The sequence below is a fragment of the Panthera onca genome, chromosome B1 (genome assembly GCF_046562875.1).
Source record: "Panthera onca isolate mPanOnc1 chromosome B1, mPanOnc1 haplotype 2, whole genome shotgun sequence".
Lineage (NCBI taxonomy): Eukaryota > Metazoa > Chordata > Mammalia > Carnivora > Felidae > Panthera > Panthera onca.
In genome coordinates, this window is record NC_138342.1 from 140,212,092 (window position 1) to 140,229,321 (window position 17,230).

Here is a 17,230-nt window from a genome sequence, read left to right on the forward strand (position 1 = left end):
GAATGTATGGGAATTGCTATCTTCTTGTTAATTTCTAGTTTAATTGCATGGTGGTTAGAGAACACATTCTGTAGGACTTCAATCCTTTCAAATTTGTTTACACTTGTCTTTGGCCAAATATATGATCATTTTGATAACTATTTAATATCTGTTTGAAAACATATGTGTTCTTACAAGCACTGGAAGCAGTATTCTGAACAGATCTATTAGTTCAAATTGTGTTGTGGTCAAGTTTTTCAAATCATTGTTAATATTTTATCATCTTGTTCAATTAATATTTGAAAAAGGTAATTTCCCAATAAGGCAATTCATTTTTCTACTACTCCTTGAAATTTTATCAGTTTTTCCATTACATACTTGGGGCTATAGTACCAAGTACATATAAACTTACAATGGAAACTTTTTATCATTAAGAAGTGACCGCTAACTACAATAATGTTTTTTTCTATTTTGTATGACATTAATATATCTATACTAGCATTCTTTTAGTATTTAATTAGCATATGTCCTTCCATTTTTGATTTTTAATTGTTCTGTTTCCTGATATTTTAAATATATCTCTTAAAAACAGGACATGGTCGTATGTTTTAAATCCAATATGAAATATTTATTTTTTTCATTGGGAGCAGTTAGTCCATAGTTATTGTTATATGGATTTACATCGACCACCATATTTTTGGTTTCTATTTTCCCTATGGTTTAATGTTTCTTTTTCCCCTTTTTTCCTTGCTTTGAATTGTCTGAATATTTTTTAATCATTCCATTTATTTTCTCTACTTTTTTGTATCCTATTCAAAGTTATATATCCTGATTCTATTGTGTTAGTGGCCTTTTTCTATTATTTTAGTGGTTGCTGTAGAAATTATACATGTGTTCTTATTGTATCACTATCTAGTAGTAGTAATTATTTAACCCTTACACACACACACACACACACACACACACACACTCACACATCTCTCAGTATATCTGTTAAAGCACAGGAAATTTTCCCTAAATATGCCTCTAAACTATCTACAGTGGTTATTGGGTGGTGGGAATATTGAATTGGAGGGAAGATATGGAGAGATTCATTCTGCTTAGCACAGTGGTATATATACACATTATGACCAAATGTTAGTCATCATTGTTCTTTTTCATAAAGTTTATGTACTATTTGAGAGAGAGAAGAAGAGAGAGCACATGAGTGGGGCAGGGGCAGAGAGAGAGGGAGAGAGAATTCCAAGCAGGGTCCAGGCTGTCAGTGTGGAGCCTGACAGCAAACTTGATCCCATGAACTGTGACATCATGACCTGAGTGAAAATCAAAAGTTGGAGGCTTAACCAACTGAGTCACCCAGGTGCCCCAGTTATTGTTGTTATTTTTAGCCTTTGTATAGCTCACTTTTGCATTTGCTACAGAATATTTTGGATGTGATGTCTTGCCCATAATCAGTATTATTTAGAGGTTGAGTCTGAATACGGAAAAAAATAAGTCTTTTATTTTCAAAACCCAAATTAAAATGAAAAAAAAAATCTCAGGATATATGGTTTGTTGAGTTGTTGACAATTTGAAATTTAGTGAAGGGGTAAGAGCAGGTATAGATTATGTGGTCAATAAACAATTAGTAACAGGTGAAAGAGCCAGAGTAAGAACTGAATGCTTATTGGATTGGCAGTAACATAGATCTCAGCTGACTGGCACTGGGCTAGACTCAGGGGATGGGGTAGAGAGGGTATAAGTTGTATCATAGGAAATGGTTAGTGCACAGAAATAAAGTATAAATGATTTGGATTAACTGGAGTCATCAATAGATTACTGTCTCCATAGCATATATTGCAAGGGTGACCTTCATGGTGTAGATTCACACAAAATGCACTTTCACGCACTTAAGAGCCATATGAAAATGCCTTGTCGCTAGATTCATAGATCCTCTGGTTACAAATTCTTGCTTATAATTTAATCTATATATTTTTAAATGGATATATTTGTTGATCAAATACATACATCTACACACATGTATCTAGGCACACCCAACTTCACCTTGCCTGTGGCTTCTTCCCACGCTTAGTCTTCTCTTTTCATTCAAGTTACAAGATTCTCTCCTTGACCAAAGTCTACTCAGGCTCTTCAAACTCTTTTTCATCTAGGCTTGGAATTTTAGATTTCCTGCTCTCTGCATTGTCCAATTTTAGCAAGAAAGTCAGTCTAGCCAGAATCCCCAGTCCTCCATATCTGATTAACCTTGATATCTATATCTAATCAGGCTCCTGATCCTCCACCATCTTCCAGGTGATGTCTGATCACCCTGCAGTCACTACACAATAATCTTGGAAGGTTGGTTTAGCCAGAATGCTCCCTTACCCCTGATGTTTCCTCTTACTAATTCTCCATCCACTAACCCTCTCACCCTGCTCCTTGGCTATAAATTCCCATTTGACCAAGCTGTATCCCCAAGCCTCTTGAATAATTATTTTTCTTTAGTATCAGTCTCTGCTCAACTCCCATTTTCAAAAGAGGATTTCAGAGACCATCACGTGTAAAACAGCTCTCCTGCTACCCCACCATCTTCATTTTCTTCAGGGTAATTATACCATTTGAGATAATAATAATTGTATATATTGATGAATGAATAGCTAATTTACTAACACATTGCACGGAAATACGAGCTGAGTGAGAGCAGGAATATTGACGGGAAGTATTCCTAAAGCCTGGCACACACTAGACAAGTATTTGTTGAATGTCTACAATCTGTGGAGCCCTGACAAAATACACGTAAAAGAAAGACCCTTACACATTGTGAGAAGAAAACAGAAAAACTGGGTTGGAAGGAGCCTTGGATATGTGGAAAGGTCCCTTAATGGGTGAACAAAGACTCAGTGGGGGAAAAGGCTTGCTCAAGGTAACTTAGGTGGGCAGAGGGCCTTTTGCCACACTAGGACGCGTGCCATCTCCTAACAGTTTAATCGGGAGGCAGCCAACCTCAGTGGCTGAGTTCCTCAGTGAGGAACCTCCAAGAGAAGAGACTCTTTCGACGGGGCTGTTTAGGTGGTGGCGGGGGTGGGGGTGTACATCAGGGCAGATGATGTCCGAGATCCAGGGCCTGGGACGCCGCTAGCCAGCAGCTTCCAGCATTGGCGAGCCCAGCTCAAATGCCAGGCCTCACACTGGGCGCCGGACCAGGTTTCCCCGCCCGCCCCAAACTCCCTCCCACTGCTCCTCGCAAACACTCGGGCCGGCTGTCGGCGGGTCCAGGGCTGAGAAGTCCAACACGGGATAAAAAGACTTGGTGTTGGTTCCCGGGGAAGTTTTAGAGAACCGTACTTACCCCTCCCTTTCCGGTCGGTTCCGCCCCAGTCTTCTCCGGCAACCACGTGTGTTTAAGCTGGAGTTTTTCTCTGAGCTGCTGCGACTGTTGGTGAGGTTTCCCGGGTCTGGGCTGCGGAGGTTCTCCGGGGCCGTGAGGACGTCACCATGGTGGGCCCCCTCCCGCTCCCCTGAACCCGCTTGGCTCTCTGGAAGACTCCCGTCAGGCAGGCGGGAGGGAAGGGGGCAGTCTTGGAAAACCGGGAGAGGGGAAGTAGCTAAGTGGTTTTATTACCCAGTACACCCGGGTAGGGGGTGCTGGGCTGGGCAGCCCCGAGGCAGGTGCCCGGCCCAGGGTCTGGGCTTTAAAGTTTAACTTCTGGGTTCCGAAGTGTTCATAGAGCGCCCTGCTCCCTCGAGGAAAGGGAAAAGACTCACGTTTACACATTTTCTTGCCAAAATGTGGGGGGCGGGAGCATGGATGGGGGGGGGGAAGGTAAGCAAAACTTGAGAAAGTGTTGCCTCCACACACTTGTGCCACCTCTTGCTGGTCTAGACTATTTAGTTAGGCTCAATCTTCTCTTCTTGGCGTCCATTCGCGCCCTTGAGTGACGTCCTTGCTCCGCAAATCCTGTTTCCATCCCCCGCCCCGTGCCCCCCTGCACCCGTACCCCCTCCCCCGTCCCACCAGGAATCTCGAACTGTTCTGTTGTTTTTACTAAAAATTGAGTAGATGCAAAAAAATGTGGGCCTTAACTGTTAGTGACTACATACATATTCCTTAACGACACGAATTGTGTACTTTTGGACTCACCTATAAATGTAAGCTGTAGCAACAAATCAGCTTACTAAATCTTGGTAACTTTTTTTTTTCCAGGTGCATTGAGATATAATTGATTTATAACATTGTATAAGTTTAAGACGTACAGTGTTATGATTTGATATATATTGTGAAATAACTACCACAATAAATTTAGTTAACATATCACATAGCTACAACTTTGAAGATTTACTCTTTAAGCAAGTTTCAAGTGCGCAATACAGTATTGTTAGCGATAGTAACCATGCTGTGTGTTTGATCTCAAGAACTTACTCATCTTGTAACTGGAAGTTTATACCTATTGACCACCTTCATACATTTCCCCCAACCTCAGCCCCTGGCAACCACCAGTGTACTTTCTGTTTCTATGAGGTTTGTTTTTTTTGGATTCCACATATATGTAAGATCATACAGTATTTGTCTTTTTCTCCCTGACTTAGCTGTCAGGATAGTGCTATGAAGTTTCACAAATGGCAGGATATTGTCACAAATGGCAGGATTTCCTTTTTATGGCTGATTGATAATTCCATTGTATATGTATATGTATATATACATACATATGTACATACATATGTATGTATACATACACATATGTGTATATATGTGTATGTACATATACGTATACATACAGACACACACACATCACATTTTATTCATTCATTTGCTGACAGACTTAGGTTGTTCCAGTGGCTTGGCTATGATAAATAAGGCTTTAGTCAATAGAGGTGCAGATACCTCTTCAAAATAGTGATTTAATTTCCTTGGATATATACCCAAAAGTAGGATTGCTGGATCATACGGTAGTTGTATTTTTAAGTTTTTGAGGAGCCTCTCTGCTATTTTCTATAGTGGCTGTATCCGTTTTCATTCCTACCAACAGTGTGCAAGTTTTCCCTTTTCTCCACATCTTTTCCACCACTTATTATCTCTTGTCTTTTTGATAACAACCATTCTAACACATGTGGAATGATATTTTATTGGGGTTTTGATGTCCATTTCCCTGATGATTAGTGACGTTGAGCACCTTTTCAAGTCCCTGTTGGCCATTTGTGTATTTTTGGAAAAACATCCTTTGCCCATTTTTAAATCTGATTGTGGGGTTTTCTTTTTCCTACTGAATTATATGAATTTACTTATTTTTTCTTTTAAAGTTTACTTACTTATTTTGAGAGAGACGGAGAGAGAGTGTGTGTGCACCAGGAAGGGGCAGAGAGAGAGAGAGGGAGAGAGAGAATCCCAAGCAAGCTCCATGCTGTCAGTGCAGAGCCTGATGATGGGCTCGATCCTGTGAACTGTGAGATCATGACGTGAGGCGAAATCAAGAGTTGGGCCCTTAATGGACTGAGTCACCCAGGTGCCCCTGTATGAGTTTCATATATATTTTGGATATTAACTTCTTATCAGATACAGTTTACAAATATTTTCTCCCATACTGTAGGTTTCCTTTTAATTTTGTTGATCATTTCTGTTTCTGTGCCTTTTAGTTTGATGTAGTCCCTTTTGTTTATTTTTGCTTTTATTGATTGAGCTTTCATGTCAGACACAAAAAATATTGCCAAGTTCACTGTCAAGGAGCTTTCCCCCTGTGTTTCCTTGTAGGAGTTACATGGTTTCAGGCGTTACATTTAAATGTTTAATCCATTTTGGGGCACCTGGATGGCTCAGTCAGTTGAGCATCTGACTTTGATCTCTTGTTTCATGAGTTTTTTGAGCCCCGCATCATGCTTGCTGCTGTCAGCCTGTCAGTGAAGAGCCCGCTTCAGATCCTCTGTCCCCCTCTCTTTGCCCATCCCCCACTTGCACTCTCCCAAAAAATAAATTTAAAAAAATGTAATCTATTTTGAGTTAATATTTTTGAGTAGTGTAATGTAGGGGTTCCATTTCTTTCTTTTGCATGTGAATATACAGTTTTCACAACACCATTTGTTGGAGACTGTCTTTTTGCCTTTGAGTACTCTTGGCCATATATGCATAAGTATATTTCTGTACTCTCAGTTCTGTTCCATTGGTGTATGTGTCTGTTTATATGCCTAAATCTTAAAGAGATTACTTGCTAGTGAAAACTTGCTCCTGAAAATTAGTAAAAGTAACAAAAAATGTTAATGAACCTGTTTCTTTTTGGAACAGTATTACATATGCATGGTTTAAAAAAATCAGACAGCAGTGGGGCTCCAGGGTGACTGAGTCAGTTAAGCATCTGACTCTTAATTTCTGCTCAGGTCGTGATCTAACGGTTTGTGAGTTCAAGCCCCACGTCAGGCTCTGTGCTGACGTGTGGAACCTGCTTGGGAATCTCTCTCCCCCCTTCTCTCAAAGTAAATAAACTTAAAATTGTTGTCCTTGAAAAGTGTATTAAGTTTTTATTACTGCTGTGAAAAATTAATACAAATTTAATGGCTTAAAACAATGCAGATTCATTTATTGTTAAATTTCTGGAATCAGAAGTCCAAAAGTGAGTCTTATTTTTCTGCTAAAATCAAGGTGTTGATAGGACTTTCTTCAAGAGGCTGTAGTGAAGAATCTGTTTCCTTGCTTTTTCCAGTTTTTAGAGGTCACCTACATTCCTTGGTTCTTGGCTCCTTCCTTCATCTTCAAAGCCATCAGTGTCACAACTTAACCTGCTTCTCCAAGAAAGGCCACAACCCCTTCTCTTGATAATGATTCTTCCTCCTTCCTAGAAGGGCCCTTGTTTATAGGGAATCAGGGATAAATTCCCTCTCTCAAGATCTTTGATCACATTTTCAAAGTCCCTTTTGTCATATATGGTAAATTATTTGCAAGTCTGTGGATGAGGGCATTAACATCTTTGGGAGGGAGATCATTATTCTTCCTCCTGCAAAAAGTAAGTCTTCTTGCAACTCTGTTATCTAATGCCTCAGTTCACTTGCGGAATGCCTGTTACCATTTTCTTAGATACCCATTCAGACATTTTATATACATGCACCAGCATATGTATATGTCTCTACTCCTCCTTCTTATATGAATACTATATTAGACACAGTCTTACACCCCTTGCTTGTTTTGTCTTACTCAACTTTTGGAGACCTGTGTAAGTACATATAGTTCTCCCTCTTGCTTTTTATAGCTGATAACCCATTGTTTGCTTTTATCTAATTTTCTTAACCAGGTCTCTGATGGACACTTAACCTGTTTCCATTCTTTCTTTTCCTACTACAAACACTGCTGAATTGATTATTCTTGTTTTTGCTACATGTGTAGATATGTACCTCTAGACTAAATTAATAGAAATACAATGTCTTGGTCAAAAGACACGTGCAATTTTTAATAATGATAAGAACTATCAAGTTGCACTCCAGGGGGAGAATACTTACTTATTTATGAGACTGCTTATTTATGAGACCACTAACTCACCCACATCCTCACTAATGCAGTGCTAAGAAATTTAAAACATCCAGTCTTATACGTTAAAAATGCTATTTCATTAAAGTTTTAATTTACATTTCTTTTAAGGTAGACCACATATCCTTTCAAAACTTTAATAACATTTGTATTTATCTTTCTGTGACTTGTTTGTGTTCTTTTTCCTGTTTTTATTTGTGTTGTTGATCTTTTTCTTAATGATTTTGTAAATGTCCATTACCTTGTAGGTTCTCATCAAATACATGTATTTCATCTGAGCTTAGATCTAGGCTGTTTTCTCCTCTTACTCTTTTACTGAGGGAATCTTACTATCTCCAGTGGCTTAAAGTGCCACCTATATCCCCAAGTCATTCCAAATTTATATCTTTAGCCGAGATCTTTTTTTCCTAAGTGCCAGACTTGTATTTATCTCTCCTGTACTCAGCTGTCTCCTGGGCCTCTTGAACTAATTAACAGTGAATTCTTGATGCCCCTTGTCTCCACGTTCCATTCCTATCTTAACGGTAAATGGTAATTCTGACCATGTTGTTGCTTATGTTGCAAACCTGGGAAGGCATACTTAACTCTTCCTTTTCCCTCGCCCTCCATATTCGAGTCCTGTATCATTGTGCCTCAAGATACATTTCTTCAAACCTTGTGTTTTTTTTTTCATACCCTCACTGTCACCATGCTTAGGCTACTCGACTGTCAGCTCTTCTTAATGACCACAACACTACCAGTGGTAGTCTTACTCCTTTACCTCATTCCAAACTATTCTTTATACAAGCAATTTGTGTCAGCTTTAAAAAAAAAAAAAAAAAAAAAAGGTCTCAAGTTACTTCTTCAGGGAGGCTTTTCCTGATGTTCAGAAATTAGGTCCACTTTTTATATGGTTTCACTCAGGATCTCCTACTTCCTGACCATTTTTTGGACTTAACTGAAGTATATAGTTATTCATGAGATAGCTAGATAGTAAGCTCCATGAGGACAAGTTGTGTCTGTTTTTGATCCTGGAACCTTAGTTCCTATCCTAGTACATGGTAATATATGCTCAGGGATTTTTTAAAAAATTAATCTAGTACAAGGTAGAAGTGTAAAGAGTAGTAGCAGGGAATGTGGGAGAAAAGGTTAATTCTGACTAGATGTTTGTGAGTGGTGGTAGGTATGGCTTTAGTCTTATACTTTTTGTTTTAAGTATTTGTATGCCTTTATGTACCCTAAGTGTGTTTGGTGGAATGATCATTTTTCTAGGTTTCTAGTTACACTGAACAGTCTAAATGGCATTTCTGTCTCTAGTTGAGCTTGGATTCTATGATAACATAAAAGAAGTTGAGCTTGATGATAGAATTTTGCATGAAAGAAATTGAAGTCTGTGTTAGAGAATTATTAAGATATTCTTAATGTTAAGGAAAGTATTGTTTGGGGGCTATTAAAAATTATTTTTATATGAGATAATTCACACTTTTAAGGACTATTTTTCATGTTTTTAATTCACAGTAGTTTAATGTACATTGGGTGCTCAGCATATGTTTACTTGGGGCAACATCCTACTTTTCTTTTTTTTCTTTTACTTTCAAAGTATTATTTTCAAACTGATAGGACGCATTTACAGTCTTTAAGAAGCCACTGTTGAGAAGATAAAACACAAATATAAATGATTTTATAAATGTTAAATGACTGGTAAGTGCAGTATGATACTAGGTGCTGCTATGTGGCAAATGCTACCAAAAGAGAAACGTTCTAAGGTCCAAATGATTATTCTTGGGTCGTTTCAAGGAGGAAGTAAACTTGAATTCTAAATGGTTCTTGGGAATTGGGTGGGTTTAGAAAGGATTATGTGCAGAATCACTTAAGTTCCTACTGGAAGCCATAACCAGTTGTCCATCATTGGGGTCATGTTTATCTGTAAAGCAAGGAAAGTGCACTGAATTTCTTCATGGTAGATTTACTAATCAACAAAGCAGCTTTTCTTAGTTAAGTCTTCTCATTTTCATCTTGTCACTGGTATCGAAGGACTTAGTATATCATATCCTATAATTTATTTTGATATAGGTGTCTAGTTACACTGAGTAATCTAAATGGCATTTTCTGCCTCTAGTTAGCTTGAATTCTATGATGACTTTGATGGTCTTTTAGGAAAAGTTCCTTTTTATATATTTTTCTTTATTTTTTGAAAGAGAGAGTGCACACCTGCGCAAGCGGGTTAGGGGCAGAGGAAGAGAGAGGGAGAGAATCTCAAGTAGGCTCCACACAGGGCTCAGTCTCATGACTGTGAGATCATGACCTGTGCTGAAATCAAGAGTCAGACGCTTAATCGACTGAGCCACCCAGGTGCCCCGTCCTTTTTGTTATTTATGATTTTAACAGGAATATTTGAAGCTTATTGCCCCTGAAATACTTCTTTCTGTTTCTGTGTTTGAATAAACTATGTGTTTTCTTCTGTTACTCAATTATGAATCCAAAGATTAATTTAGAATGAATTTTCTTAAGTAATCACCAAAGATTGTAGGAAGGAGACACTTTTGATAACTAATTTTATGACTGGCATATTTTTGTGGTGCCAGAAACTTCAAAGTAAGCATAGTTAGAGGCTCCTGGGTGGCTCAGTTGGTTAAATGTCTGACTTCAGTCAGATCATGATCTCATGGTTTGTGGGATTGAGCCCGGCATCAGGCTCTCTGCTGTCAGCACAGATTCTGCTTTGGATCCTCTGTCTCCCTTTCTCTCTGCTTCTCTCTCTCAAAAAAACAAACACACACAAAAAAATAAGCATAGTTATTCAAAACAGTGCCTTAGTTATGCTTATGAAAAGAAATACTATTTTGCTGTATCTTTCAAAGTTAAAACATAACTGTTAATCTTCTGTAGCAAATACACCTTAAACTCTTTCCTCCACCCCCAGATTTGTTTTTTTGTTTACATTGTGTACTAGTCTATGAATCATCAGATGCTTTACAAATAAATTTGGAGAACCTCCAAAGGTTAGAGATTAATTACTTTTTAGTTAAGGGATATTTAGTTTGAATAGACTGTTTAATAGATTAACATTTTGTTGATAGGGTTTTATTTCAGTTTTTCCCTGTTGAATATTTCTTTTTTATACTAATATATTGAAAAATACAAAAATCTTTTAAAATTGAACAAGCTATATTGTACATATTTCTGTGCCTTATACATTCATATCCTGCCTTGAGGCAACCTTTTCATGAATAATAGAAGGAATTGCAAACTACAGGTGAATCAGAGTATAAGTTCAATTTTTGTGTCTTCTTTGTACTAAGTCTTAGAGGTTCTTTAACTGGGACTTCTAAAGCTCTGAGGACATATTCATACTCCAAGGATATCAAATCATTTCTTGTTCTAAAGAAAGTTTTTTATTAAATCTTTAAAGGAAGTTTTTTTATAGAATTGGACATATTGCTGAAACAGTGTTAACACACAGCTCTGTAACTTTAGTTAAGTTTTAGCAGCCTCAGAGCAAATCTTTGACATGACAGTTGGTTTCCATCAGAGCAAGCCTGGTGAGAGAGCAAAAGAGAGAATAGGCCAGATGGAAGCCAGAGTCCTTACAAAACCTAATCTCACGATTGATAGATCATCCATTTGCCAAATGTTATTCATTAAGTGAGTCACGAGGTCCACACTCTAGGGGGTGGAGATTACACCTGGGCATGATATCAGGAGGTGGAATTCATTGGGAGACATCCCAGAGGCAACCTACCATGAGTTCTGACATGTTTTTTATTGGTTCGTGTGTGTAAAGCTCATGTACAAAAAATCCTTACCACACCTTTTTTGTACTCCCACCCCCACCCCACATATATATGCAGAGAGTAAGACAAAAGAATGCACGTGCAGGCATACCTTAGAGATACTGCAGGTTCAGTTCCAGACTGTCCGAGTAAAACGGATGTAACAATAAAGCGAGTCAAATGATTTTTTTTGGTTTGCCAGTACATAGAAAAGTTATATTTACACTATACTGTCTATTAAGTGTGTAGTAGCATACGTCTGAGAAAGTGTAAATACCTCAATTACAAAAATACTTTATTGCTAAAAAATGCTAACCATCATCTGACCTTTCAGCAAATTTTTTTTTTTTTTTTTTTTTTTTTTTTCTGCTAGTGGGGTTTTTGCCTCAATCAGGCTGCTGACTTAACAGGCTAGAACTTGCTGAAGGTTGGGGTGGCTGTGACAATTTCTTAACATAAGACAATAATGAAGTTTGCTACATCAATTGACTCTTCCTTTCATGAACATTTTCTCTGTAGTGTGCAGTGCTGTTTGATAGCGTTTTACCCGCAGTAGAACTTTTTCAGAATTGTAGTCAGTCATCCCATACCCTGCCACTGCTTTATCAACTAAGTTGGTGTAATATTCTGAATCCTTTGCTGCCATATCAACAGTCTTCACAGTTTCTTTACCAAAAGTAGATTCCATCTCTCTTTGTTCGTCTGTAAGGAGCAGCTCCTTACCCGTTCAAGTTTTATTATGAGATTGCAGCAATTCAGTCATATCTTGAGGTTCCGCTTCTAATTCTGTTCTCTTGCTGTTTCCACCACATCTGCACTTGCTTCCACTGAAGTCTTGAACCCCTTGAAGTCGTTCAAGAGGGTTGGAATCAACTTCTTCCAAATTCCTATTCATGTTATATTTTGACCTCTTCCCCGTGAATCATGAATGTTCTTCATGGTATCTAGAATGGTGAATCCTTTTCTGAAGGCTTTCAGTATTTTGCCCAGATTCATCAGAGGAATCACTATGGCAGTTATAGCCTTATAAAATGTATTTCTTAAATAATTAGACTTGAATGTCAAAATCACTCCATGATTCATGAGCCATAGAATGGATGCTGTGTTAGCAGGCATGAAAACAACAATCTCATTGTCTCCATCAGAGCTCATGGGCAACCAGGTGTGTTGTCAATGAGCAGCCATTTTTAAATTAATCTTTTTTTCTTAGGAATAGGTCTCAACCTTGGGCTTAAAATATTCAGTAAACCATGTCATAAACAGACGTGCTATCAACCAAACTTCATGGTTCCATTTATAAAGCATAGGCAGAGTAGAGGGCCCATGATTCTTAAGGGCCCTAGGATTTTGGAAATGGTAACTGAGCATTGACTTCAGCTTTAAAGTTACCAGCTGCATTAACTCCTAACAAGAGAGGCAGTCTGTCTTTTGAAGCTTTGAGGCCAGGCATTGACTTCTTTCTAGCTGTGAAAGTCCTAGATGGCATCTTCCAGTAGAGGGCTGCTTTGTGTACATTAAAAGTCTACACAAATTTTGTTTAGCGTAGCCACCTTCATTAATTATCTTACCTAGATCTTCTGGATAACTGCTGCAAGTTCTACATCACTTGCTGCTTTACTTCACACTTTAATGTTATGGAGATAGCTTCTTTCCTTAAACCTCATGAACCAACCTTTGCCAATTTAAACTTTTCGTCCCCAGCTTCCTCACCTCTCTCGGCCTTCGTAGAATTGAAGAGAGGTGGGACTTTCTCCGGATTTGGCTTTGGCTCTGGCTCAAGGAAATGTGGCTGGTTTGATCTCTCCAGACCACTGAAAACTTTGTTTCTCAGCATTAAGGCTGTTTTGCTTTATTATCATTTGTGTGCTCACTGGAGTAGCACTTTTAACTTCCTTCAAAAACTTTTCCTTTGCATTCACAACTTGGCTAACTGGCACAAGAGGCCTAGGTTTTTGGCCTGTCTCAGCTTTGGACACGCCTTCTCCACCAAGCTTAATTGTTTCTAGCTTTTGATTTAAAGTGGGAGATGTATGACTTTTCCTTTCACGTGAACACTTAGCAGCCATTGTGGGGTTAGTCATTGGCCTAATTTCTATATTGTTGTGTCTCAGGAAATAGACCTGAAGAGAAGGAGAAAGATAGGGGAATGGTTGGTGAGTGAGAACAGTCAGAACACACACAATTCATGTTTGCTGTTTTATATAGGCATATTCATGGTGCCCCAAAACAATTACAAGAGTAACTTTAAAGATTACTGATCACAGATCACCATAACAAATATGATGCTAAAGTTTGAAATATTGCAAGAATTACCGAAATTGTGACATAGAGACATGAAGTGAGCAAATGCTGATAGAAAAATGTCAATAATAGACTTGCTTAATTCATGCAAGTTTGCCACAAACCTTCAGTTTGTAAACAAATCAAAACCCTCACAATATCTGTGAAGCACAATAAAATGAAACATGTTTGTACTGTTTTATGATGGTTTCACCTTATTCTCCTATACCTGTAACAACCTTCCCATGCCATTCTGGGTTTCACAGTTGGAGCTGTCTTCGCTACTTAGGTTTATCAAGAAGTGAGCAGTAAATATTTGTTTTGTATTTCAGTATTTGTTGAAGGAGAGAATACATGTGTGAATGAGGAATTGGTGGTCATTTTAATTAATTCTGCAAAAAGTTTTACAAGTGAAAACTTTGAGTTGTAATTTATGAAAGAACAGAGAGGAAAAGATTTTGCAGGCAGAGGTAACAAGTGCAGCTTCCAAAAGTTAGGAAACAGCAAGGTGTATTCTGGGAATGGGGGAGAAGTTCAGTAAGAATGGGGTGAAGGATGTTTTGAAGAATGAGAAATAATGCTGGAGAATTAGGGTGGGGGTAGATTGTTTTCCACATTAAGGACTTGGGACCTAACTGTGAGTTTGTTAGCAGGGGGAGGGACTTTACTAGATTAATGTTGTAGAAAAATAAGCTGTATGACTTCCATGAAAAAAGAACTAGCAGTGAGAATCTGAAGGCCACCCTAATCATGAAAGATCACGAGGCTGATTTAAGGCAATGACAATAGTTCTGAAGAGAAGATTCTAGGAACACTTGACCTTTTCCAGGCTTCGGTATATTAGAGACTGTCAACTGTCCCCAAATAGGCTCTTTTTCTATTGTAATCATGTTTTTGTTTGTTTGTTTGTTTGTTTTGTTTTTATTTTTTCCTTCCTGAGAATAACAACTATATTTACTACTCACCTTTATATAACCCACCAATTAAATTTTGGTCAATGGGGTATAAACAGAAGGCTGCAGCTTCCGAGATCTTGCTCTTAAAGGAAAGGGATATGCCTTTTGATTTTCTTTTCTACTTTTCACTGTCTGGAATTTAGACTTGGTATTAAGTCATCTTGAACTGTGTGGATATATAGGGGCCTAAGGATAGTAGATAACAAAATGGAAGGAGCCTGGATCTCTGAGGACTTTGTGGAGTGGAGTCTCCAGTTCCTCCTACTTTTTACATGAGAGAACCAAACTTTGTTGGGTTACGTACACCATTATTATTTTGGGCTTCTGTTGTTATAGGAAGCCAACTCCAAAATGGTAACAGGTGTGATAAGATGGAGAATTATGTGGGAATAAAGAATTACTGACATGTCTAGTTCAGTGGACTGAATGAATTGTGACCTAGTTAAACTGGCATAAGGTTTGAATGGGAAAGTAATTTGTTCTTTTTGATGCGCTGGTTTTGAGATGGCTTCTATTATTTCCTCTCTTCTTCTTTTTCTATGAATCCAACTTTGATTTTGCTCGATTCAGTGCCCACTTTGTTCCATGAACAACTTCTACAGTCAGCCTCCCATGAACATCTTATGTTCCTTCTACCTCCTTAATTTTCTTAACTGTAACACACGTGTTTAACTGTTTCTCCTCACTATCTGGATTTTCTTACATACTTTGAAGATGGAACAGTTGAGGAGCTGGGTTTATTGACACTTTCAGCACCTTTTTTTATAGTCTTTCTGGCTTACAATACATCTGTTATATTACTTACAAAAAAATTTTTTTTGGACAGAAATCACTTATATATCTGACTATGTATGTAATATGTTTTCCTACATTGTAGCCTAAAGCCCTAAAGGGAAAACTTGTAGGACGGGAAAAAAAGGTCATCCATCCATATAGTAGAAAAGCAGCTCAAATTACAAGAGAAGCCCACAAACAAGAAAAAAAGGAAAAGTAAGTATCTTTTTATCATTTATATTATGCATTGGTGTAAAGCTCATTTATACTTTTATCTTTCATCAATATTCCCTTGTTCTTTCTTTAATAAATGTTAAGTATGTTCTATGCACTGAAAAAACAGATTTGTTGTTCTTTTCTTACTGAGACTGGGCTTATTTTTCTTGAGAATACTCCTTGGATTCTTGCAAGCCTTTGTTTAATTTTCATACTTCCGAAAAAGTTGATTTCAACAAGTTTTGTTAGTATTCTCTGCTTTTATGGAAAAGTAGATTTTCATAGGTCCGTATGCCATTTTGGAAGTTGGTTTGTATTCTTGATGTGAACAATTCATAGGAAAATTTTCTTCTTAGGAATACAGAATGCATATGTAATGCCCTTTCTTTTCCATTTCCTTTCCCTTAGTCTCCCTTCTCTCGTCAGCAGCCTACATTTTATAATTTGCCAATTCGCCCCTACCCTCCATCTTTGGCCTGTAAGCGTCCCCAGGAACTGCTGTAGAAACAAATAAATAATTTAAAATGAAGTTACAAACACAAAAGTCATCATTTTGGCTATTTTTAAATGGCCTTACCATTTTAATAAATGGTAGATACATTTCCATACTCGCTGATAGAAGCCAGCATGTTCATTGTTATGTATCAATTCCTTACCCAAGACCTAAAGGCATATTTAGTAAAGGTTAACTCTTCCACAGTGATTTGGCTAGAAGTTTTCTGGAAGAGAATAGACAAGTGCTGTGATAGTATAATCAAATTTTTCTTTTTCTTTTCATAAAGGTTATTATGATGATAGCAGTATTGCTTTAAAACAGTACTTTTCAAACTTAAAGTATTTATATGTCACTTTCATGAATTTTGCAATGTCTTTTGACATAATTACCACTTTTGTGATTTTGCAGTCCTTTTACCATCTTCTAGTATTTCACAAACTTAGGTGAACATGAGATACCCCTGTAGGGCATATTAAAATGGTTTGTTCCCACCCCTGGAATTTTACATCAGAAGGTCTGGGGCAGTGCCAGGATTTTACATTTCTAACAAGCTTCCAGGTAATGTTGATGCTATTGCTGCTGGTTGAGGACCACACTGAGAACCACTGACCTATAGTATTATTAACTTAATATTCTTTTGGAACCTTTTTTCCTTACTTTTTTTTTTTCTTCAAGGAGACATTTGATCTGTATTAAAACCAAGTAGATACTGTTGCCTTCCCTGTATGGTCTGAGCCTGAGGCATGCTTGCTCTATCCTCGGTGGAAAGATTTGGCAAAGGTTGTAAGACTTGTAAAATAAACTAATATTGAACTAAGTTTTCTTTTTTTTTTTTTTTTAGTTTTCTTTGTAATGTAATTAGGATCAAAAGACAATGAGGAAAAAAAGTAACTTGCTTAAAGATGATTTAATTCTGTGTCCATAAGAAACTTAAAAATTAGCTTATGTAGTACCGATGGTATACATGCAATATTTTAGCAAATACTGCTTTAGAATTTGGCTAAGTTCTTCAGTTCACTGAAGTGAGCTTAGTGAGCCTAGAATCTTTGTATGTTTTCAGTTGTATTCAGGATTTTATGCATTGATTTACAGAATCAACATAAAAGAATTATAGAAGGCTAAAACTGAACAACATGCTACTTGCTATATAACTTATTCTATCCAAGGAGGTTCCATTATTGACCAAAGCTCCGTTTTTATAGCACAGAGTTGAAAGGTAATACTTAATTTTTTCTGCTTGGACAGCGTTCTAAACAGGTTTTTCTCATTTATTTTAAAGAAGTCACCATTG

General features: G+C 37.6%; 1 protein-coding gene and 1 long non-coding RNA gene across 3 annotated transcripts in view; one reads left to right on the plus strand and one right to left on the minus strand.

Moving 5' to 3' along the window:
* LOC144616125 (uncharacterized) overlaps window positions 1–3,392 on the minus strand; it is a 61,055-nt gene extending 57,663 nt beyond the window's left edge. Inside the window, exon 1 of the long non-coding RNA XR_013555106.1 lies at window positions 3,308–3,392. This is a non-coding gene — a long non-coding RNA (uncharacterized LOC144616125). The remainder of the gene's footprint in view (window positions 1–3,307) is intronic.
* TMA16 (translation machinery associated 16 homolog) overlaps window positions 3,327–17,230 on the plus strand; it is a 59,355-nt gene continuing 45,451 nt past the window's right edge. Inside the window, exons 1-2 of one of the 2 annotated variants that reach the window (XM_060653848.3) lie at window positions 3,327–3,456; window positions 15,331–15,443. In XM_060653848.3, coding sequence (XP_060509831.1) covers window positions 3,454–3,456; window positions 15,331–15,443 — 116 coding nt within the window. In that variant the 5' untranslated portion in view covers window positions 3,327–3,453. The remainder of the gene's footprint in view (window positions 3,457–15,330; window positions 15,444–17,230) is intronic. The other variant, XM_060653847.2, reaches the window with a different exon arrangement.